The sequence below is a fragment of the Bicyclus anynana genome, chromosome 9 (genome assembly GCF_947172395.1).
Source record: "Bicyclus anynana chromosome 9, ilBicAnyn1.1, whole genome shotgun sequence".
Taxonomy (NCBI): Eukaryota; Metazoa; Arthropoda; class Insecta; order Lepidoptera; family Nymphalidae; genus Bicyclus; species Bicyclus anynana.
Window position 1 is genome coordinate 11,799,246 of NC_069091.1, and position 23,273 is coordinate 11,822,518.

General features: G+C 35.4%; 1 protein-coding gene across 2 annotated transcripts in view; it reads left to right on the forward strand.

Annotated features, from left to right (window-relative positions):
- LOC112043940 (pyrokinin-1 receptor) overlaps positions 1–23,273 on the forward strand; it is a 79,236-nt gene that overhangs the window by 27,991 nt on the left and 27,972 nt on the right. For both annotated transcript variants that reach the window (XM_052883439.1, XM_052883441.1), the window contains exons 2-4: positions 10,963–11,777; positions 16,829–16,935; positions 19,108–19,215. In XM_052883439.1, coding sequence (XP_052739399.1) covers positions 10,988–11,777; positions 16,829–16,935; positions 19,108–19,215 — 1,005 coding nt within the window. In that variant the 5' untranslated portion in view covers positions 10,963–10,987. The remainder of the gene's footprint in view (positions 1–10,962; positions 11,778–16,828; positions 16,936–19,107; positions 19,216–23,273) is intronic.

The following is a 23,273-nucleotide window of genomic DNA, read 5'->3' on the forward strand; positions in this document are numbered from 1 at the left end:
ACTTTTTTAACGTAGGTACGTTTAAAAATCTTTCGTGCGAATGAGGGCTAACTTTAATAGAGCCTTTATACTGACGGGCCAGTTATAAAAGCATTAGGTTATAAATAGCCCAATCAGGATATTTGAGTGCACAAGTCGTCGTTCCCAGAGAATAAAACTGTAATTGCAAAAAGCTAATTTTTCAGGAAAAATAAAAAACTGGTGATATATAGTTGGCGATAGTTGACAAAGACTTAAATAAAAGTTAATTTTTATAGCTTTTGATAAGTTTAATTGACAAAAGCCATAAATTAAAAATGAAATGTTATTAGAAGAAATTATCATTGTATTTTCAATTTCATATTAAATTACCAGAAAAATAAAAACCTTGATTGAGGTCAGGCTTTATATTAAAATTACATTATCAAGTTCTAATTTAATTGTAGTTATTTCATATTGTAATGTCTATTACCATTTTGTTCGCCGTACAGTCTAACCGGAATCCAATATTGTACTCTGCACTTACCGTTTTTATTTGTAGGTTAAAACCTACAGAATAAAACGGTAAGGAATAGGAAACTAGGAAAAAACCAAGGAAAGAAAATTTATTTTCTCAGTTAAACAGGTACTTTTTGCCAGCCAATGAAATCCTTAAAACAGTACTTGCATATAACGTAAAGATTTTGAAAACTATATAAATTAATAATAAAGATGCTTTTATGTAAAAAAGGCAATTCTAATTTTGAAATTTACTGTATCTAAGTTCTTTAATTTATAGAATTTGGCATCCACTTAGATTTCATTTATTTTGACGGCAAAATCGATAACTACACACATTTGTAATATTGAATTTGGCTCCCATGTTCTTGTTTATGTTTTATTATATTGGACCGATCGCACTCCTTACAAACCACAGAAAAAATTGAAAGAAGAGACATTCAGTATGTTGGGAAATTTAGAAGAAGAAAGGTCATGTGGTTCCCCAATCCGAAGGTTGGATCAACTATACTCCGTACCAAAAGAGCTGGCAATAAAGTACATTGACCTTTCGGTAGGTACGTAAAACAGGGGTGACAAACTTTTTATCAGTGTGCCCGTCGACCGTTTTTGCAGGAAGAAAATAGAAAGCAACGCATACGTCCTACATGACTTTATTGCCAGTTCTTTTGATAAAGAGTATATCAGAGAAGTGCCCGTACTTTGCACAGTGACGATTAAATGGGATGGTACTCGTATGGTACAAGGTCAAAACGTAGTGAATGATATTATACTTACGATGGGAGTATCACTCACAATCCTCAGCCTGAATTTTGGAGCGAATGCCTGAAGTGAGAGAGAGGGAGAAACAGGGAGAGAGATAGAGCTAAAAGGGTTTTTATAAAGGTTTTATACACGTGCCTCCTACTAAAAATCAGAACGCCCCCAATCTTATAAAGTTTCTGTATCCCTTTACGAAACAACCAAAACTGAATTTAAATTAGAGTATCTGTAGTATACGCTTCAGTATTATCTAATATAGTAAATAGATTGGATAGCATAAATCGGTACCCGTCACGGACTTATAAATTAAGTAGACGCCGTGACTTAAATTTTAAGTTTCCATGTATCAACAACTAATCTTACAACTATTATAAACGCGAAAGTTTGTATGGATGTTTGTACGGATGTTTGTTCGAATGATTGTTTGGATGTTTGTTTGGATGTTTGTTTGATTCTGTAACGATCACTAACAGCTGATGCTAAGATTTTAACCGGGACCGACTTCTTATCGTGCTTTCCGAAGATTGGGGGTATCAATCTCCATCAGCTTGCGAATTAGGTGATACCTGTAAGGCTTGCTTTAAGTTATGATGATTTATTACCATCATAAATAAAATAAATAAATAATATATCAATTTCTCAATCGCGGATTAAGAATTTTTGCGTAAAATTGCTTCGAAGAAAGTGAAGCTCAATATTTTATAGGTATTAAGCCTTTTGCGCCGTGATAGCCCAGTGCATATGACCTCTGCCTCCGATTCCGAATATGGGTTGATAACGAACGAAGCCTCATGAGCCAGTCATACTCTAGACCGCAATACTGCAATGATACTTCATTCTTGGTGACAGAAATAAGCTCGGCAATTGTACTTCCCCGGACGAAAGAGTCATAAAAACCCTACTACAAAATTATATATTCGGATGAAGAAGTCAAATATTACAGTAAGTGCAGTGCATCTGATATGCTAGGACGGCGGTATCTATCTAAATATAGATCCGTGATACCCTATAATGCGGGGAAGCAATTCAAAGACTGCAGCTGTGAGTCTGATATAAATTTTAACGGATATTGGTTTAGCCACATTCCAATATTCTTTTTTGTTTTCCTCTATTAAGTACTTGTGTCTCGATAACATTTTCAATTTCCGTTTTGAAATTAACGAAGAAACTTGCCTGTGATACTTTTTAGTGTCTAGAACCCTGCTGGCCTGCTGCTAATTATTTTTAAAAATGCTGTTAATTAAAATTATTAAAATTGCTGTTTATTTGCACAAAACATGTATAAAGATGACAAAAAAAAAATATAGTACAATGTTTTCGCCTTGAAGGGCGCGCAAAGTTTTACAAAATATTACTTAGCTATATTACTGAGAAACTATATCATTATATTACAATAACCTTCATCTTTATCTGCGCAATTTTAACTGTACAGTTATATCTAATCGCAATTTAAATCAAAATAATTAAAAAAAACTCCATACTTTAAATCGTACAGTTCTTAGTTTTGCCTACAAGTGGACGATTTCACTGAACAGGACGGATATACAGTTAAAACTGTGATGTTAAAACTGCAGGTGTGTAGCCCGCATTACTTATGGGAGCATAAACTGACAGACTTTCAGTTTTAGTTTTTGTATTTGTGAAAAACATGTTTCCTTTGGCACTATAAAATATTTATGGTCTGTATAAAATCCATGCGGACAAAGTCGAGAGTGCGTGCTATTTTAAAATGAAAACAATGAATCCCAAAACTGAAAATTTGTCTTCTGATATAAACGTTAAAGTTAAATCTGTAGTAAAAGCTTCAGTATTATCTAATATAGTAAATAGATTGGATAGCATAAATCGGTACCCATCACGGACTTATAAATTAGACGCCATTTGTTTAAAAACAGTAGATAGGAATACAATATAATATTGTTAAGAAGTCTGTTAATGGATGTGTTTTTTTTTTATTATTTTAAGTTTCCACGTATCAACAACTAATCCTACTACTATTATAAACGCGAAAGTTTGTATGGATGTTTGTTTGTAACGATCACTAACAGCTGATGACAAAGTCGAGAGTGCTTGCTATTTTAAAATAAAAACAATGAATCCCAAAACTGAAATTTGTCTTCTAATATAAACGTTAAAGTTAAAGCCATTGAAATAACTTTAGTTTCAGTTGAGTTTAATATTACAAAATTGAGTGAATAGAATAGAATGTTTAATACTATTGTTGAAAAGCGTGAAGTGTTCGATGCTGATTGTAGTAAGTATTTTAAACAAAGTTATTTTTTATATATATTTTAGTTTTATTTCTTAGTGTTTTACGCAAATTATCTACCCAATTTTATTAATTTTCAATACACCAAATAATTGTGAAGAGAATAATTCAGCTAAAAATAATGAGACAAACTTTGTCTCGAAAATATCAAAATAATCCGATGTTTTAAAAGTTGCTCGAAAATCGTCCAAAGTTCAAAGATTCCATTACATACTCGTAAGTACATACATAGGTACAGACATATTCTGTTACATAGGCGTACCCAATGATAATTTTATGCTATAGATCGGTTACGTCCCTACAAAATCACCACAAAAGTGATCCGAATAGTAGGGTACAACACTGAGCGCACACATGCAGAATTGTGTCTTTAATTACATTATTGATTTATGAATATATAGTTTATACACTTCCTGAACTGTGTGTTCATTCGACATTGTAGGCGATATTTCGGTATTACTAGCAGACACCACGCGGTTTCACCCGCGTGGTTCCCGTTCCCGTAGGAATACGGGGATAATATATAGCCTTCCTCGATAAATGGGCTAACACTGAAAGAATTTTTCAAATCGGATCGGTAGTTTGAGATTAGCGCGTTCAATCAATCAAACAAACTCTTTAGCTTTGTAATATTAGTATAGATTTGTTTAAATAACGTTCGTTGTTGACCACAACTAACATTGAGTTGACTATAAACTTCCTCTTTTGAGCGCCTCGTTTTTCATGCGCAAGTAACTCATCTAACAGTATTTAATATCATTGGGCGTATCTAATTAAAACATATTAAAATAGGTTGGTGATGATAATTACATTTTGAGTATAAAACGTGTCAAGTATAAAACCCATCCGTTTTATAGGAACTGGGGTTGTGTCGGGCTTAAAATAGAGTGAACTATAAAACGAATAACGACACCTCGGCCCCGGTCCATCACGTTACTGCTTTCCATCGGATTTGATTTGTCCAGACCTAATAGTCTATAACATCAAGATATCCTTTTGAAACACCTAGGTTTTTATAGTAGATTATAGCCGCGTATAATGTACAGCGGTATACCTAAGCCCTCATTCGCACGGGAGTTTTTTTAACAGACGTTAAAAAAGCGTTCAAATACAACAAGTGCATTCCCATTAAGTATATACTATAACAAGTGCATTCCCAAGTATATAAATATGTAAATAAGTATATACGACAGTGTTTTTAAAACACGACGCTTTTTTCGAGCAGTGTTGCATTTTTAACTGTAGGCGTTGGAAATAGAGCTTCATTTAACTTCATGCTACATTTGAACACTTTTTTAACGTAGGTACGTTTAAAAATCTTTCGTGCGAATGAGGGCTAACTTTAATAGAGCCTTTATACTGACGGGCCAGTTATAAAAGCATTAGGTTATAAATAGCCCAATCAGGATATTTGAGTGCACAAGTCGTCGTTCCCAGAGAATAAAACTGTAATTGCAAAAAGCTAATTTTTCAGGAAAAATAAAAAACTGGTGATATATAGTTGGCGATAGTTGACAAAGACTTAAATAAAAGTTAATTTTTATAGCTTTTGATAAGTTTAATTGACAAAAGCCATAAATTAAAAATGAAATGTTATTAGAAGAAATTATCATTGTATTTTCAATTTCATATTAAATTACCAGAAAAATAAAAACCTTGATTGAGGTCAGGCTTTATATTAAAATTACATTATCAAGTTCTAATTTAATTGTAGTTATTTCATATTGTAATGTCTATTACCATTTTGTTCGCCGTACAGTCTAACCGGAATCCAATATTGTACTCTGCACTTACCGTTTTTATTTGTAGGTTAAAACCTACAGAATAAAACGGTAAGGGCAAGTGATGAAGAATTAAGCGCACCAACCAGAAGATTTTGAACGAGAACAAAATGGTAACTGATTTTATCATAATCACGTCTTAAATTTTGGGTACCGGAAGACAATCGTATGACTGTTTACCGTACTAAGAAGTAGGAATACATTATGGTAATTACCATTTTATTCTCATACCTTTACGCCAGTGACTATATCTTGGAATATAACTATTGTAATATTTTGTAACTTCGTTAATTTATTTATTAATACCTATTGATCCCAAAAATTAAATAATACTAAAACACGTGTAATGGCAGTTACCATTTTTCTTCGATCTCCGGGAACGGCGAAGTATGGTACACACAAGAACTCTCTCCCTCCCTCACTCTTATAGGCATTATCAAAATTCTTCATTAGTCTACGAGAACTATTACTTAAGTTTTATTACTGAGTAGTAAAATTTGGTTCTGCTTCTTCGATCATTACATATTTTATCAATTGAAGAAAATCCGATTGTTTTGTCTTGAATTATACGCAAATATATAATAACTAGCGGACTCGCTCAAGCTTCGCTTTGACTTATTAATTTATTTATTTGCACTTCTTCCCTATCCCTACCTTACACTACCATACTCCTACCCCTACCCCTACCCTACCCCTACCCTACCCCTACCCTACCCCTACCCTACCCCTACCCTACCCCTACCCTACCCCTACCCTACCCCTACCCTACCCCTACCCTACCCCTACCCTACCCCTACCCTACCCCTACCCTACCCCTACCCTACCCCTACCCTACCCCTACCCTACCCCTACCCTACCCCTACCCTACCCCTACCCTACCCCTACCCTACCCCTACCCTACCCCTACCCTACCCCTACCCTACCCCTACCCTACCCCTACCCTACCCCTACCCTACCCCTACCCTACCCCTACCCTACCCCTACCCTAACCCTACCCTACCTTTACCCTACCCCTACCCTACCCCTACCCTACCCCTACCCTACCCCTACCCTACCCCTACCCTACCCCTAGACCTACTGAATATGCACAAAAAATTTCATCAAAATCGGTCGAGCCGTTTCGGAGGAGTTCAAGTTCGAACACCGCGACACGAGAATTTTATACAGGGTGATTCGGTCTTTAGTGCGGATATTTTTTTTCGTGGTTCTGTATCATTAAAAGAATATAAATCTACAAACAGTTCGATACATTTTATGTAATTTTTTTTTTTAATTTATGTCTCTAAAATAACAAAATAATGTACATATTATTACTAAACAAGATATATTCAGCTTAAAAGTGATCTGGTGACGTCCTTTAGGTATCAAACGAAAATAAAATAAACGCACAATAGGGTGACCCTAAAATTCTGTTCAAAAGTAAATAACTTTAGCTAACGATAATTTTGTTATTTTTGAGTTAAAAAAAAAAAAGAAAAAATACGTGATCATTAAATTTTGTTTATGTACAAAATATAAAAATATCCGCACTAAAAAAATTTTCTTCCTGTATATTAGATATTATTAAAAAGAATCCACTAGGATGCGGAAAATTACTTTCGACGGAAAGCAAATCCGCATTAATTATGTTTTTGTTTATTATTTTAATAAGGCTACTTATATTTTGTGTTGAGGAAGTGCAGATTGCCGGTTTCTGAAACGCATTTCATTTACAAATTGTGTTTAACAAACGCTAATCAACGTTGTATGGTAATATTTGCGATGCTAACATTAAGGTTCAATTTACTCTGCCGCGGTATGGAATGGAACGGAAGCGTCAATTTCGTCTCATTGCGAGAAAAGGTCCCGCGAATACGCGGGAATGTTTCCTGTTCAATTTACACTTTACTATTGGCCAACCGAGCCGAGAGTTAATTCTTTCGGATCCCTTGAGATGGAATTTTCAAGAATGCGCGAGGATTTACCGAAGTTTGTATCAAATACGCGCCAGCGCTAAATTCGTGTTATTATACAAGTGACATAGAGTTCACAATTCTTTGTATGAAAAAAGTCGCATGCATACAAATTCCCCTGAGGCGCAAATTATTTTCGATTATTTATTTATAAAACTGTATAATTGTGTTGTTGGTAACGTAGTAAATTTACTGCATTTGGACAACACGGACTACCGTTTTTGCTAGATATTAAAATTGCAAACCATGGATTTAATTAGCATTTCAGGAACCGGCAGCTCATATACAAAAAGCCTTTACGCTCAAAGTTACTATTTAATTGACTTTTTACAACACACCGACTTCTACAAAATTATAATTAGGTTTATTATTAATACTCGTTTTATTTATGTAAAACAATTTAAATAATTATTAAAAATAATTGCTTCGTATAGTTAAATAAAAAAGTACCTGCATACGAGAATTGTGAGATAAATAAAACAGGGAAAAGTATTTTCTTTATCCATTACAATTTAATGCCAGAAAATTTCCGAGTCACAATTGGAAGTAATGGTTATTTGGCTCTGTGGGCTTACATTAAACAAAATTATTTCGTGATTACCTCGATGGTGCAGTGGCTATTTGTTCTATGGCGAGATCTTGGGTTCTTCTGGGTCGATTAATTTACTGAAATCAAGTGGTTGTTAAAATATCAATAGTTTAACGAGAGTAATGTTAAGGTGGGTACTCACCAGCATTGACAGACGCATTGTTATAAGACGAACATTCGTGAAATGAGTACAAGAAGATCTGAACAATCGTCTTCTAAGAAACGGACAAAAAGTGGCGATATCAGCTTATCGACTTCGAGAAATCCAAAAATCCCATGTTGGGTTAGTTGTTCTGCTTTAAATATAAAATACAGTTTTGGATATACCAATGCATCCTCAAATAAACTCAGTCGAAGTTACTATACAATTGATGAATTCCTTGATGACAAAGATGCGTGCAGGCCATCGGATTAGCTTCCACCTTCACAAAGTATTTTTAATAAATAAAATCATTGTAAACTATGAATTTACGATTTTTAAAAGAGTGTTGAGTTTCTTGGCTTCTCTTTTTGTCAAAATCTACCTTCCGAACCGTTGGTAGAGACCACAATAAACCTCCTTGTAAAACAAGTATATTCGAATTAAATGATTTTTAAATTATCAAATTTTTTTTTTCTGTTTGCTTCATAACGGGAAGTGAGGATTGGGGCGAATGTAGAAGCTCAGCCAGAGGTCTGAGGACTATACAAGTAATTGTGGAAACGAAACGACTGTCTAAGGTGTAAATATTGTAAGTGAGATTCGGATCTCAACCTAGAAGGGATGGTACGGTTAGGATTTAAGCGAACAACAAGCCACTTAATGCTACAAATTTACAAACAAATACGTACCTACAATATGTAATGGCATGCTCGCTGCGAATGTTACATTACACCCCATAACACCGTTCAGTACTCACCTTAAGCGTGGGCCATGTGTTGTGCATTTATAAATTCGTTAATTGAACATTTTACGTCATGCTCCGTTGACAGCGAACCGTGTGGCCATGTGGAAAACTGCAAAAATTAAAACGTTCGTGTAAATAAAAATGTTGAAAAAATAATATAAAATCAGGTAGATACATATTTGCATAATACTTATACATCGTTGGAGTTACCTAGTATATTTTAATTATTTAATTAAAGATTATCATTATTGGACGTCCGGTTATAACAAATCCGATATAATAAATTATAGCAGAAATATAAATTCGCAGAAAATTAGTATGTCAAAATACATACAGTCAAAATCTGTTCTAACAACATCGAAGGGACTACTCATATTTGATCGTAAACACCGATAGTTGTAACAACTGGTGAGAATTTACGAAGTAACAAAATATTTTTCTTGTAGTGGTATTATTCAGTAGGTATGGGTATCTATAGATATTAATAGGAAAAATATATTCATGGATGAAATTAAATTATTAAATCAAGAATATGTTTATATAAATTGACATTTTATTATCTGCTCCTTTTCAAATAGTTAACAAAACAGCTGGTCGTTCTACAGATATTATTCTCCGAAAACATTAGTCAAATGTGGTCACTTACGGGCAGTTTCTTCATCGTAAGTAACAGTCAAAGTAACGTCATAAAGCAAAAGTGACGGTCTTAATCACGGAAAAATAAAGTCTTCTTTACTACTTACTACTTTAACTGTTACTTTAGCTTTACATGAAGAAACTGGTTGTTAATGTGGTATGTCGTAGTAAGCAATGTTTTTGATAAGACAGTAATAATTCAGCTGGGACCTTTGATTACGGTCAATATAACCAGTATGTCGTCCTAAACGATGTCGCAATACACGGTTTTAGCTGTACGTATCTGCAATCGATAACGATGATCTGTGGTTCTCTGTCTAAGCTCTGGGTAAGTGGTAATAGCGCCGACATTTATATGAATGAATTTATATGATAAAATGCTATAATAACTTATAGAAGTTCATAATTTGTGTAATTTGCTACTTGTTGTAAAACTGTTGGTTTTTAGGGTATTTCTATATACCTAATCTTAACATACTCTAGCATAAAACTAAGATGCTTCTCGCTTTGTACACTTGAATTTTTTGAACCACACAAATGACTTTCATGCGGTTTTCGACAATAAATAGAGTGACTCTAGATGAAAGTTTAAACGTGGACTGTACTCGTATAGTACATGTATTCGCTCATAATTTATAATTTTTACCATTCAGTATAAGTTTCTGTGGGTAACAAAATACATAAGTGAGCGGTCAGACTCATCACCGAGGGTGGTGATTCGATCCCCGCCCTGTTGGTATATTGTCGTACCTACTCCTAATACAGTCTTTCCCGACTAGTTGGAGGGGAATGGGAGTATTGGTCATATAAAAAAAAAGATATGGCAAAAATTACTTAAAAAAAATAAAAAAATTATATCTTGACATATAAATACGTAATCCGTAGTTAATTAGCAACTTGTCCTTTACATAGACCATTCCTATAGATCTCCACTTTTCTCTGTCCCTCGCCATTCTCATCCATTGAAGACCGGCGACCTCCTTAAAACAATCCTCCCAACGTTTCACCTGCCTTCCTATATTCCTCTTGCCACCCCTCTAGGATATCATTCTGAGATCTCTTTTGTCAATTTCTCGCCGTACGTAAGTACGTAACATAAATTTATGACTTAAGTATACATAGTGGTAAATAGATTACAGTTTTACGACCCGTAAAATTATGTTAATCACGAAATGTATGATGTATTCAGAATTTAAATTGGGAATTTTACTCCGATATTATTAATTTTCCTGAGTAAAATTTAATTTGTAATTTGGTACCTATCGAAAATTTAGAGCAATTTGTTTTGTAGGTAGATAAGCAACGTTAATATTGTATGTGCGTACACAAAAGGACGTCTTGGAGCCTTTTTTCAGAGGACTGAAAAAAGACCGTTCCCAAAAGCTAGTTTATTAAATAATTATTGTCGGTATTTACGATATCTACTTACAGCGAAACAGCTCGTATCTGACTAATTACATTAAAAAAACAGTTAAGTTATGCGTAATAATTATGTAAAGTTTCATTATACTACCTACGTACCTACTTTTAGTGCACGTTAATCTAAATATACCTCTTTCAAGTTAATACCTATATTTTATTATATAATTAACTAAATATTTTGTTATAGGTGTGCTGATGCTAACAAAGTGAAGATGGACTTGGATGTAGAAGATTTGCTGCTCTTCAATATGACGAACGATACGTCGCAGTCATCGGGATTTTCAGAACCGGATTCCTTGAACATAATAGTTCCCTTGACCATAGTTTATGTGGTCATATTCATAGCAGGAGTGCTGGGGAACATCAGCACTTGTGTTGTCATCGCTCGGAACAGGTCCATGCACACGGCAACAAACTTCTACCTCTTTAGTCTAGCTATCTCTGACCTGCTTCTGCTAGTCTGTGGTCTACCGCTAGAAGTACACAGACTATGGAGTCCCATGTCTTATCCTCTCGGCGAAGCTCTTTGCATCACAGTGGGACTAGTATCGGAGACATCAGCAAACGCTACCGTGTTGACTATAACAGCGTTCACCGTGGAACGGTACATTGCTATTTGCCGGCCGTTCATGTCGCACACCATGTCGAAGTTGTCCAGAGCGGTGCGGTATATTATCGTCATCTGGATATGTGCGTTATGCGCTGCGGTGCCGCAAGCGATGCAGTTCGGTATAGTGATGTACAGTGAGAAAGGACAGAATATAAGTGCGTGTACAGTTAAAGGTCACGGCGTGCATCAAGTGTTTGTGATATCCAGTTTTGTGTTCTTCGTGGTGCCGATGTCTTTGATCACGGTGTTGTACGTACTGATCGGTGCGAAGCTGCACACGTCACGCGTGTTGCATCCGTTGAAGAAGTCCTCGATGGAGAGCAGCGAACGGCCCAACGGAATACCGCGGTACAGGAATGGTGCCTCACAGAGACGGGTCATTAGGATGCTGGGTGAGTTGACTTTTTTTCTGTCAACTTATATTACGGAAGGTAGGGTTTCCATAGAAGTATGAAAATGTCTGCCTCCAAATCCAGAGGGCGTATTTTAAGATTCCAGTTGTGTGCATTTTAAGAAGTTAAATATCACGTGTCTCAAACGGTGAAGAAAAAACATCGTGACGAAACCTGCATACCAGATAATTTTCTTAACTCTCAACGTGTGTGAAGTCTGCCAAACTGCATTGGTCCAGCGTGGTGGACTAATCCCTCTCATTCCGAGAGGAGAATCGTCTCAGCAGTAAGCCGAATATGGGTTGATAATGAAAATGTCAATCAATTTGTGTTAAGAAGCTGTTATTGTAGAAGTAGTGTAGAAGCTATCTGAAAGTCCCAACCTTCAGAATTGTATAAGTTAGATTTACCAACATTCGAACAATGGACCTTGAAGTCAGCATACAACTTCTATAATTGCCAAGTTTTATAATAAAACTATAAAAAATATTCATTAATTAGAACGGCGATGAAATTTTTATCGGAATGTCAAAAATTCTTCGCATTGTATTTGAATTTTTTAAATGGTGTACAATTTTTATAAATTCCTTTTTTATCAAAAAGTAAATAGTTAAATTGATTTCCTTTTTTGTTTGGAAAATGTTAACATTCCTACGAATATGCTGAACGCCTGAATTAATATTCCAATATTCTTAGTATCGGGAAAAACAATGCTTGGTATTTTCGCTATAAGTTTTGTGTTAAAAATGTCCACCAAGTTAAATCATGAGAAAGTTGAATTAAACACTACAATATCTCTTGTCTTGTGACACACATCTTTGCCATTTCTGCAATCTTTGAATGATGAAGTACCTAGTTGAGTAGCTCCTTTCTATCCTATTTTCTTACCGATCAATCATCAATTTCATTCATGTCTGCTGCACCCTGTATGCTTGCATGGCTTTAATGTGTATTCGCATCAACAGAGTAACAGAGAAAATAGGTACACGTTTTTTTTTAAATTCTTTACAAGCGCTCGACTACAATCTATCTAATCTAAGATTGAAGCGGGATAACTTGTTTGGAGTACGATGGAAATCCACACTCTTTTCGGTTTCTACACGACAACATACTGGAACGCTAAATCGCTTGACGTTACGTCTTTGCTGGTAGGGTGGTAACTAGCCACGGTCGAAGCCTCCTACCAGCCAGACCTGAACCAATTAAGAAAAGAAAAAAAAGAAAAGGGTTCCAAAAATTCTGAAAATTATTTTCTCAACAGCAATTGTATCTTCTATCCGTAAAAAATACTATTGACCCGCTTATAAATTATAAATAATAAAGGCCTATTTTGGGACATGTCCTTTTTAATAAGTAACTTTTAACTCTAAAAATGAAGGACATTCCATACAAAATTTCAACCCCAATTTCACCCCCTTCTTATTTTATTTTCGCTACAAAAAGTATTCTATAAATTTCTCCGTATTATGATCTTAAACCGTGTCAAGTTTCTTTTGAATTCATTCAGTAGTTTCAGCGTGATGCCCGAATAACAAAAAAAAAACACGGACAGACAGACAAAGATATAATCGAAAAAAAAAAATATTTTTATCTTCAGAAACAACAACAAAAATTTTCAAAATATCATCAGAATTGGATCTTTTATTTAAGTAGGATAAATAGATAAACATAATCCTCTTTTGACAGTCAGATAAAAAGTAAGATTTTTTCAACACATAAAAATGATAAAGTAAGTAATGTGCTAGAGGCTGCCTAATACCAACAACCTTGAGCAATAATTTGCCTCCGAGTATGTTTTGAGTTTCGAATCAATTTGATTTCGACGGATTATCTATAATATCTTACAAGTTATTTAACATATTCAAATGCACAGGTAAATAATGTTGCAAAATGTCTAAGTTTTACGACTAACGTCTTTTTTTTAAGGAATATTTGCCATATTTTTTTTTTAATATTCTCATTCCCCTCCAACTAGTCGGAAAAGACTAGTTGGAATGGCTACGACCATACACCAAAAGGACGGAGATCGAACTATCACCTCTCGGTGAGTCTGACCGTTTACTTACCATTGAGCTATTGAAGCTCTAAAATTATATTTTTTTTATTTAGTTAGCAATTGACTACAATCTCACCTGATGGTAAGTGATGATGCAATCTAAGTTGAAAGCGGGCTAACTTGTTAGGAGGAGGATGAAAATCCACACTCCTTTCGGTTTCTACACGGCATCATACCGGAACGCTAAATCGCTTGGCGGTACGTCTTTGCCAGTAGGGTGGTAACTAGCCACGGCCGAAGCCTCCCACTAACCAGACCTGGACCAATTAAGAAAACCTCAATCGCAGTACCTCCGTCATGTAAGTCCACCGCGCATACCACTGCGCCACGGAGGCCGTCAAAAATATGCCAACAAACCGAAAATCAAATATTTTGTTGCTTAAGTCAGGCAGTGTTTATTTGAAATTTAGACAAAAAATATGGCTCACAATAAAGGCTCGTGACAAAATGCATAAATCGTTACCAATTGGCAATGGAACGACATTGAAAATTTGATTTGGATATTGAGAAAATTGTAGCGTTGGCACGGTTTTTGTTTATGCGTCCTACCTTCATAATGTGTTTATTTTGAATGGATTAATATAGCTTTTGCATATACGTTTAATTAATGATAGCTTGGGTTTTTTTTTTAAAACTTATTAATATGAATAATAGCGATGTCTAGTAATAACTGACTGGACGTGATAGCTTGGTAGATATGACCTTTGCCGTCGATTCGGAGGGCGCAGGTTCGAATTCGGTCCGGGGCATGCACCTCTAACTTTTCAGTAATGTACATTTTACGAAATTAAATATCACGTGTCTCAAACAGAAAAAACATCGTGAGGAAACCTGTGAATTTCCTTAGTTCAATTAGTACGTGTATGAAGTCTGCCAATCCCTCTCATTATGAGAGTAGAGTCGTGCTCAACAGTGAGCCGAATATGGGTTGTTGTTAATGTCTGGTAATAAGTAAACTTTTATTTAGGTATGCTGTGGTTTTCAATCATCAGGTGTGATTGTGGTCAAGGGCTAACTTGTAAAGAAAAAATAAGAAACACTACCGGCAATGGCGTACTGTCAAGCGATCTTGATGGCGCGTAAAAAAGCTTCGTCTCTTCATCTTACGTAGGGTCGAAGAAATTGTAACTCTCCCGAGTAGTAATTTGAAGTAAAACGTACCTACGTAGCCTTCTAGCTTTTTAATACTACATCAATTAAAATTATTGATTGCTTTGGCCTGCTGAAATAGTTAGAAAATATTTTCTTGTTATTTTGAGATATAGTTTCATTTAAAATTAATAAAAAAATAAACCGTGCTCGTAACTCGAACAGAAATAGAAGGGTTCAGTTTGTAACTTTGTAACCTTCGAATTCTATTACGCTTAAATCGTTGGATTTTCTTAATGCCATCTTTTGAGCTATTAACAAACCTACCTCATCCTGGCATAACGTGAGTAAAGTTGTTTTTTTTTTGGTTGCCCTTAATGTTGTCTAATATTGAGTGCTCATACTTGGTGGCGGTGCTCAACAACATGCTACGTTCCCCTAAGTTCATCTGCCGCGAGTAAATTCAAAAATCCCCTCTTCAAGTCCCCTACTATAAAAGTGTCACACAAAATTATTACTATAACACCTAATCACTTTCCTCCAGGCGTTGATTAATAATAACCAGCGTAGTTTAAGCGATCTCCGATATCATGAGATGGAGGAAGCGATCCAGTATACATTTGCGGCCGTGGCTAGTTACCACCCTACCGGCAAAGACGTACCGCCAAGCGATTTAGCGTTCCGGTACGATGCCGTGTAGAACCCGAAAGGGATGTGGATTTTCTATTAAAAAAAAAAATGTACTGGGACGATTCTATGTATAAATTAAAAGACTGTATAAAATGTAATATACAGAGTGCTCGGGAGTATTTCTCATAACTCTAGGGTTATGTTCTTTAAGGAAAATCAATCAAAAATGTCTAAAGGACATGGGTTCTAAAATGAATATTTTCGGAGTAAAAAATATTTCTTTTGTAAATAGATTTTTTAAATTGTGTCTGTTATACGTATCCTTATAATTATGACGTATGAGTTTTACATATTTTAAAATTCAAGGATAGATAAATGCGTGTGTTACATGGATAGTCGGAATTATTTGAATTACTTTGTATGAAAACATGAAAAGTTTTTATTTTTTAGTTAAAAAAATATTACTTATGTACTTCGGCTCCTTTAATTGAACTCATCAACACCTTAAAGTTATGGGAAATACTCACGAGCACCCTGTATAATTTAAACTGAGTACATCGAATAATGAACTTTGTATATTGGTAAGTGGTATGCATCCGAGTTCAGAGTGCGCGCCTCCGGGGCGGGCACGGTCAGTCCAGCTCTCCACACGTCTCCACCCATGCGTAGATAGATAGACGATGATAAGTCACCAAAATTGTTCCATGCTTAGAGATTCGTTCACCGCTGGACATAGACCATTCCGAGAGCGCACCACATCATACGATCATATGTCTTCCTCATCCAGCTACTACCAGCTACCTTCGTAAGGCCGTCACTCGAGCCACTGTAGTTACTTTAGATGGTAGCTGCATTCAAGATTCAGACCCTCAGACATACATTTATAGAGTATTTTTATGTCATAAGTATTTTCCCCCGAATAATCTGAAATTATGTCTCCAGTCACCATCACTCACTTAGTTTCGCAACCCTTCGAGAAACACCGTTACAGATCATACTTTAAGGGTCTCTACGCTAAGGGTTGCCACGAAGCTAAAAGTCTGGCGACTAGAGAAATGATTCATCGTGTTATCCCGTAGACAATATAACAACATTGCGTTATACATTTGGACAAGGAGGATCTGGGCCCTTGAAACCTGCTACTATCCAAAGTCCTTAACTGGCTACCGTAGTTACCTGTAGTAGAAGCATAGGCTGACAATCTTTCAGCCTTCGTTACATGAGGTATATCTGACTATCGCAATCTCTCGTTCTAACATATTATGTATGCTTCCAGTTGCGGTGGCGCTGTCTTTTTTCCTATGCTGGGCGCCTTTCCACGTGCAGAGGTTGATTGCCATCTACGGGAAGAATTTGGAGCACCCCACTGATACATTTTATAAGGTACGTAACTGTTGAGTTATATAAGAAATTCATTGTCAATTATTATATATAGCTTAAATTTTACGGTAACAAACCATACATAATTTAAAATAAATAAGTTATGAAATGACATGCGTTTTCTACCTACATTTCTAATTTATTTGTGGGTAAAAAGTACTCATCAAGAAAGGCTGTAGTATAGTGTACGTTTTTTTTAATTAGCCAATGAGGGAAGGATATTAAATAAATTAAAAGAATAATAATAATCAATTAATACTGTTTGGCTGCAATTGAATTATGCAACCTATGTGCAATGTTTCTATGTGAATATTTTCTACCATTTAATTCTTAACTCAATTAAATAACAGATGAGGATAGATATTCTTTATGCCGGATCTCGTAGTAGTATATATTATATTAATTGATTATGAAACACGGCTAAAACTCACGTGATATTAGGTCGAAGTAATCACGACTCATTATATCCGTTTTGATAAGGCTTCTGTATTGTCAAGGGAAAAGTTTCTAGTACCTCGTAAGATACGAAATGCATTAGAAATTAGTCGTGACCGGATTTAAATCGGGATCATGGATGGTTGCTGCAGCGTGGAAACCGCTATTTCTTTCATTGTCACATACAACAAACTTGGAACAAGATACCATTAGTTCGGTTTTCTTACAAGAAGACGACTTTAATGAAGATGATCATTAATGAACCGTCGGAGAGTGTAACGGAACCTTCACTTCCCACCACTCAATCCCTCTCCCAGCGCGCGATGCGAGCAGCTGCGCGTCTAAGTATCACGTCTCACTTTAAATAATTTCAATAATACAATTAAATATAAGAATAATTAGATTCTTATGCAAGAATTTTGCATGAAATTTTGGGCCAAGACTTGAGTGAATTGTGTAACTGTGGAGGTATGACTTTGATCACACATTGCCATATTTCGTAGTTCCAAATCAAGTTAGACGAGCGAAAAGTTATAAGTACTTGAAACTTAAATCAAGTTAAATATTGCATCAAGTTCAAAATTGCCTAGTCTATGTGAGCTTTATTAAAAACCTATTCCTATAGGTATAAAACTACAGATTACTTACTCGTATATTAGATTCTTCTCATATGTGTGTGGTTCCCGTTCCCGTAGGAATCCGGGGATAAAATATAGCATAGAACCTTTCTTGATAAATGAGCTATCTAACACTAAAAGAATTTTTCAAATCGGACCAGTAGTTTTTGAGATTAGCGCGTTAAACCAAACAAACTCTTCAGCTATCAGGGTAGCTACCTACCCTACTTAAAGTAGGTAGGTTCTTTATTAACCCATCTTTAACTTAATTATTTTTTCATGAGACAACCGTACGACTATCGATCCAAATAGCAATTGATTTCCCATAGAATACTGAATGCGCTGGGTGGTATTTCGAACGCAAACCTTGGTATTTGGAATGTATTACATATTTGATGCAGTTACCCCCAGGCGCTATGAATATTAAAGTTGGGGAACCTCATGAGATTAGTTTTGTCTATACTATGTGATATGTTGTTGTTATACTATGCGTTGTTGTTAGAGACTAGAGTGTAGAGAAGCGTGCAGTGTCTTTGGCTTAGGAAAAGGAGGTCGGCCACTTTTATACAAGCTGTAACATGACCGAAAAGTGCCATGTCCATAAATAACCTATTTTATAGATAGCTTGTAATGCTGCAAATCATATCTACTTTACCGCTACCCTACTACCTTCCTTTCCTACTACCTATCTCCCTTACGCCTTCCCTACCCCTACCCTAACGTCACTCAATTGTTTTGCCTTCCCGGAACCTCTCCATTAACACTTGAACTTTATGGTATGGTATTAAAGTTCAAATTGACCTTTATGCATCGAATCGTTATAGGACACTATAGAAAAGTGTTGTTTTTAGACTTTTTTAAATTTTCTCTCCGCAGAAATCATCACGTTCAATGACGTCACGCGGTTTCACCCGCGTGGTTCCTGTTCCCGTAGGAATATGGGAATAATATATAGCTTTTAGCCTTTCTCTATAAATGGGCTGTCTGTCACTGAAAGAATTTTTTAAATCGGAACAGTAGTTCCTGAGATAAACGCGTTCAAACAAACACACAAACTCTTCAGCTTTATAATATTAGTATAGAATATTAATAAGTATTATATCGCTACGTTTATTCTTCCCAGGTGTACATAGTGCTGACCTACATATCGGGGGTGCTGTACTTCCTGTCCACGGCAATCAACCCCTTCCTGTACAACATCATGTCGAACAAATTCAGAAACGCTTTCAAGGTGAGCGGTCAATTTCTAATTCATTACATGTAACTCGCTGGTATAGAGTCTAATTTACATTAATTTCACATGGCTTTACTAAATTAATGTTAATTTACTATTAAGGACATTACGTAAACCTGGTTATCTAGAGGTATTAATAATGTTAATGTTTACAGTTGTGTTATTTTATATTTTTTCATGTTGTAAAAAGTACATGACATAAATATATAAATTTGACGGCCTCCGTGGCGCAGTGGTATGCGCGGTGGATTTAATGACGGAGGTCCTGGGTTCGATTCTCGGCTGGGCCGATTGAGGTTTTCTTAATTGGTCCAGGTCTAGCTGGTGGGAGGCTTCGGCCGTGGCTAGTTACCACCCTACCAACAAAGACGTACCGCCAAGCGATTTAGCGTTCCGGTACGATGTCGTGTTGAAACCGAAAGGAGTGTGGATTTTCATCCTCCTAACAATTTAGTCCGCTTCCATCTTAGATTACATCATCACTTACCATCAGGTGAGATTGTAGTCAAGGGCTAACCTTGTAAAGAATAGAAAAAAAAATGTTTTATGGTTTGTTTACGGTTTTTATTGACAAACGCTTACATGCACGTACAATTTAATTTTTCCCTATTTTAAGGGGTCTACAAAAGCTAAGGTCCTATTTCAGGCTTTCATTTTTAGGTTATTTTTTTACAGAATTTTATTCCGCGTTAAATGAGGTATCGCTTTTATTTCTCCTACCATTCTTATTAATTATGGCAGGATTTTTTTCTCGACTTGTATGTAATTGTAATATAATAAACAAAAAAAAACATTGTGAGGAAACCTGCTTATCTGAGAATTGTCTTAATTCTCTAGGTGTGTGAAGTCAGCCAATCCGCATTGGGCCAGCATGGTGGACTGTTAGCCTAAACCATCTCATTTTGAGAGGAGACTCGTGCTCAGCAGTCAGCTGAAGATGGGTTGATAAGACGATGATAACATAATATTACTCTTCAAAGCTAATAGTTTGGTAAAATGACAGCATGGCAGTATTCGTCTGTACCGAGATACTTTTCTGATATATTCTGTGGTGAGATTTATTCTATGTATATCGATTTCAGTATTATTAATTAACTATTCCACTGTAATTAGAAATCCAATTACAGACTGGGTCTTCGGAGTTTAATTAATTACTGTACTCATAAGTGATTCAATGTTTTATAGCACTATGTGTATCATTGTGCCTTCGATTAGGAGGGCGTAGGTTCGAATCCGGTCCGGGGCATGCGCCTCCAACTTTTCAGTAAGGGTTCACTTACACGAGCAGCGCGTTGCCAACGACAGCTGGCAACGGCTACCGACGACTGCAGTCGGGCACAGCCGTCGACTGCCGTTGACTGCCTTCGACTGCCGGCGAGACGTCGCTGACTGCATTCGTCGGTAGCAGTTGCTGCTCGGTGTAAATGAACGCTTATGTGCATATTAAGAAATTAAATATCACGTTTCTCAAACGGTTAAATCATCGTGAGGAAACCTGCATATCTGAGAATTTTCTTAATTATCTACGTGTGTGAAGTTTGGTCGCATTTTGCCGTGTGGTAGGCGTGGTTGAGGTTACTAGTGCTCAACAGTGAACCAAATATGGGTTGTTAATGATGAATATTAGTTTAGGGAGGATAACTTATATATTTTTTTTTTATTCTCTACCTGTTAAACTTTGACTAAAATCACACCTGATGGTAAGTGATGATTCAATCTAAGATGGAACCGGGCTACTTTGTTAGGAGGAGGATGAAAATCCACACCCCTTTCGGTTTCTACACGACATCGTACCGGAACGCTATATCGCTTGGCGGTACGTCTTTGTTGGTAGGGTGGTAACTAGCCACGGCCGAAGCCTCTCACCAGCCAAACCTAGACCAATTAAGAAAACCTCAATCGGCCCAGCCGGGGATCGAACCTAGGACCTCAAGTTAATCCACCACTGCGCCACGGGGGCCGTCAAAATAAAATATTTAGAGGTATAAAACCTTTTTTAAACCTCTAAATATTTAATACAATAACATGATGGGAGATTTTTACCTAATAATAATTTAACAAGATCCAGAGTCAGTAACTCGGACCTAGATTCAGTAACAAAAACACACCTACTTACTTTAAACTTTAATAAAGCTTAAATATTATTACAAAGTATTGTATTTACAATATTTCGTCTTCGCCGAAACTTTGGCTCGAAAAAAAAACCTTATTATTATTTAAAACCTTATATTAGGATAATAACTATACTTATTATATACTGTTTTTGAGTTAAAAACAGGTTACGAAAATAATGCTTGGTCTGTTTTGGGTTTTAATATATATTTTTTTGTATGTTTGCTAGCAACTAGCGTATATTAAATTGTACCTAAAGTATTTTTCAATTTGATTTTGATTTTAAATCGATATTCCCAACTTAATTGTGCGAAAAGTTATCTGGCGAAGGCGTTTTTAACGATTCAAACAACAACTAAGCCGTAAATGGCAGTAATTTGTGATATTGGGCAATTAGCGGTAACGAGACGATCTAACCCGAGCAAAACTTCTCAGTTTACAGCCCAGACCCTAGATACATTTATCGTAAGTTTATCGATTATTTACAGAACACATTTACACACACACACGAGTCTTAAAAGGTAGGTAGGTACATAATATATGTTACAAAATGTATTCAGTTAAGGTTTAAGATAATAAATAGACAAACTAAATAGTCTAGATTTACGATTAAATAACATGCTAGTGTTATCAAAATTTATCATAATTTTAAGTGAAATATGATAAGTATTTAGTGGCTCCATATTAAATAGCGAACCGAAATAGGATAGTTGACTCTATATCAAATTTAATATAAACAATATTAATTTAATAAGGGTTCGAAATACAGCGTTATCAATTAATAAAAGTTAAAACTTAATTTAATATCACGTGTTTTTCCAAATTTTCCAAACGTCAAAAACGCTGTCGTCCATTTTGTGACGTCACTAACAACCTTGTTGTACTAAACGTCGAAATCATTGTTAATAATAAATTAACAATTATTTCGACGTTTAATTATTAAAAATAAATGAACAATTATTTCAACGTTTAATTGTTAATAATAAATTAACAATTATTTCGACGTTTAAAAATAAAAAAAATATTTTTGTCAAACGCTCCATTTGTATGGGATTTATTGTAGTGCCGACATAAAACATTTGAAATATAGACTGTCATGGCCGACAGACGTTTTGGCTCGTATTGTCAAAAACATATTTAAAAACTAAAATTTTCATGTAATCGTCTCAAAAAAATATAAAAAACATTGTTTAGTCTAGTAGAACGTTAATGAACTATTTAAAAGCATTTAAAAAAAGTGTCAACCAGCCTATTATCATGTATCTATATTACAAGGATTAGAAGAAATTAAACCAAATATTTTTAAGGTCTATTACTTAATATGATCTTGGATATCATTACTAAATTAGACATAGGAAATGAGTGGGATCTTAACCTCAAGGGAAAGCACAAAATAGTGTAGGAACGAAAATGCGGCCATTGTCTGGTGTAACACTCGTAGTATATGAGCGAAGTTATAATTTTTAGTACGAGATCCAGTATATGGAATATATATCCTCATCGGTAATTTATTTGGGATAAGAAGGAAACGATAGAAAATATTCACATTCACACATTGCCAATAGGTTGCCTAGTAAAATTCCGCCCAGTGAGTATTACATGATTAATTTTCATCAATCATTAATAAAAATCGAATACTTGTTAGAAGAATATACCCAACAGAATTGAAAACGTAAAGTTTGCCTGCTTTGTGCTCTGGGTTGCCAGATAAAAACAGTTAATTAATGTTATATCGATACCCTCATCAATTATTTAGTAGTCTAATATGTCAAATGAAAGCTTATTTTATGCTTAATTTAACTGTATTAATTTGTCTTCAATTCATGGTTTTCTAGATTTTGTACAAAAAATGTCTCTGGCTGTAATTTAACTAGGCAACGAATGTGCAATGTGTCACTGTAAATATTATCTATCATTTATTTCTTGTCACTATTTTATAATAG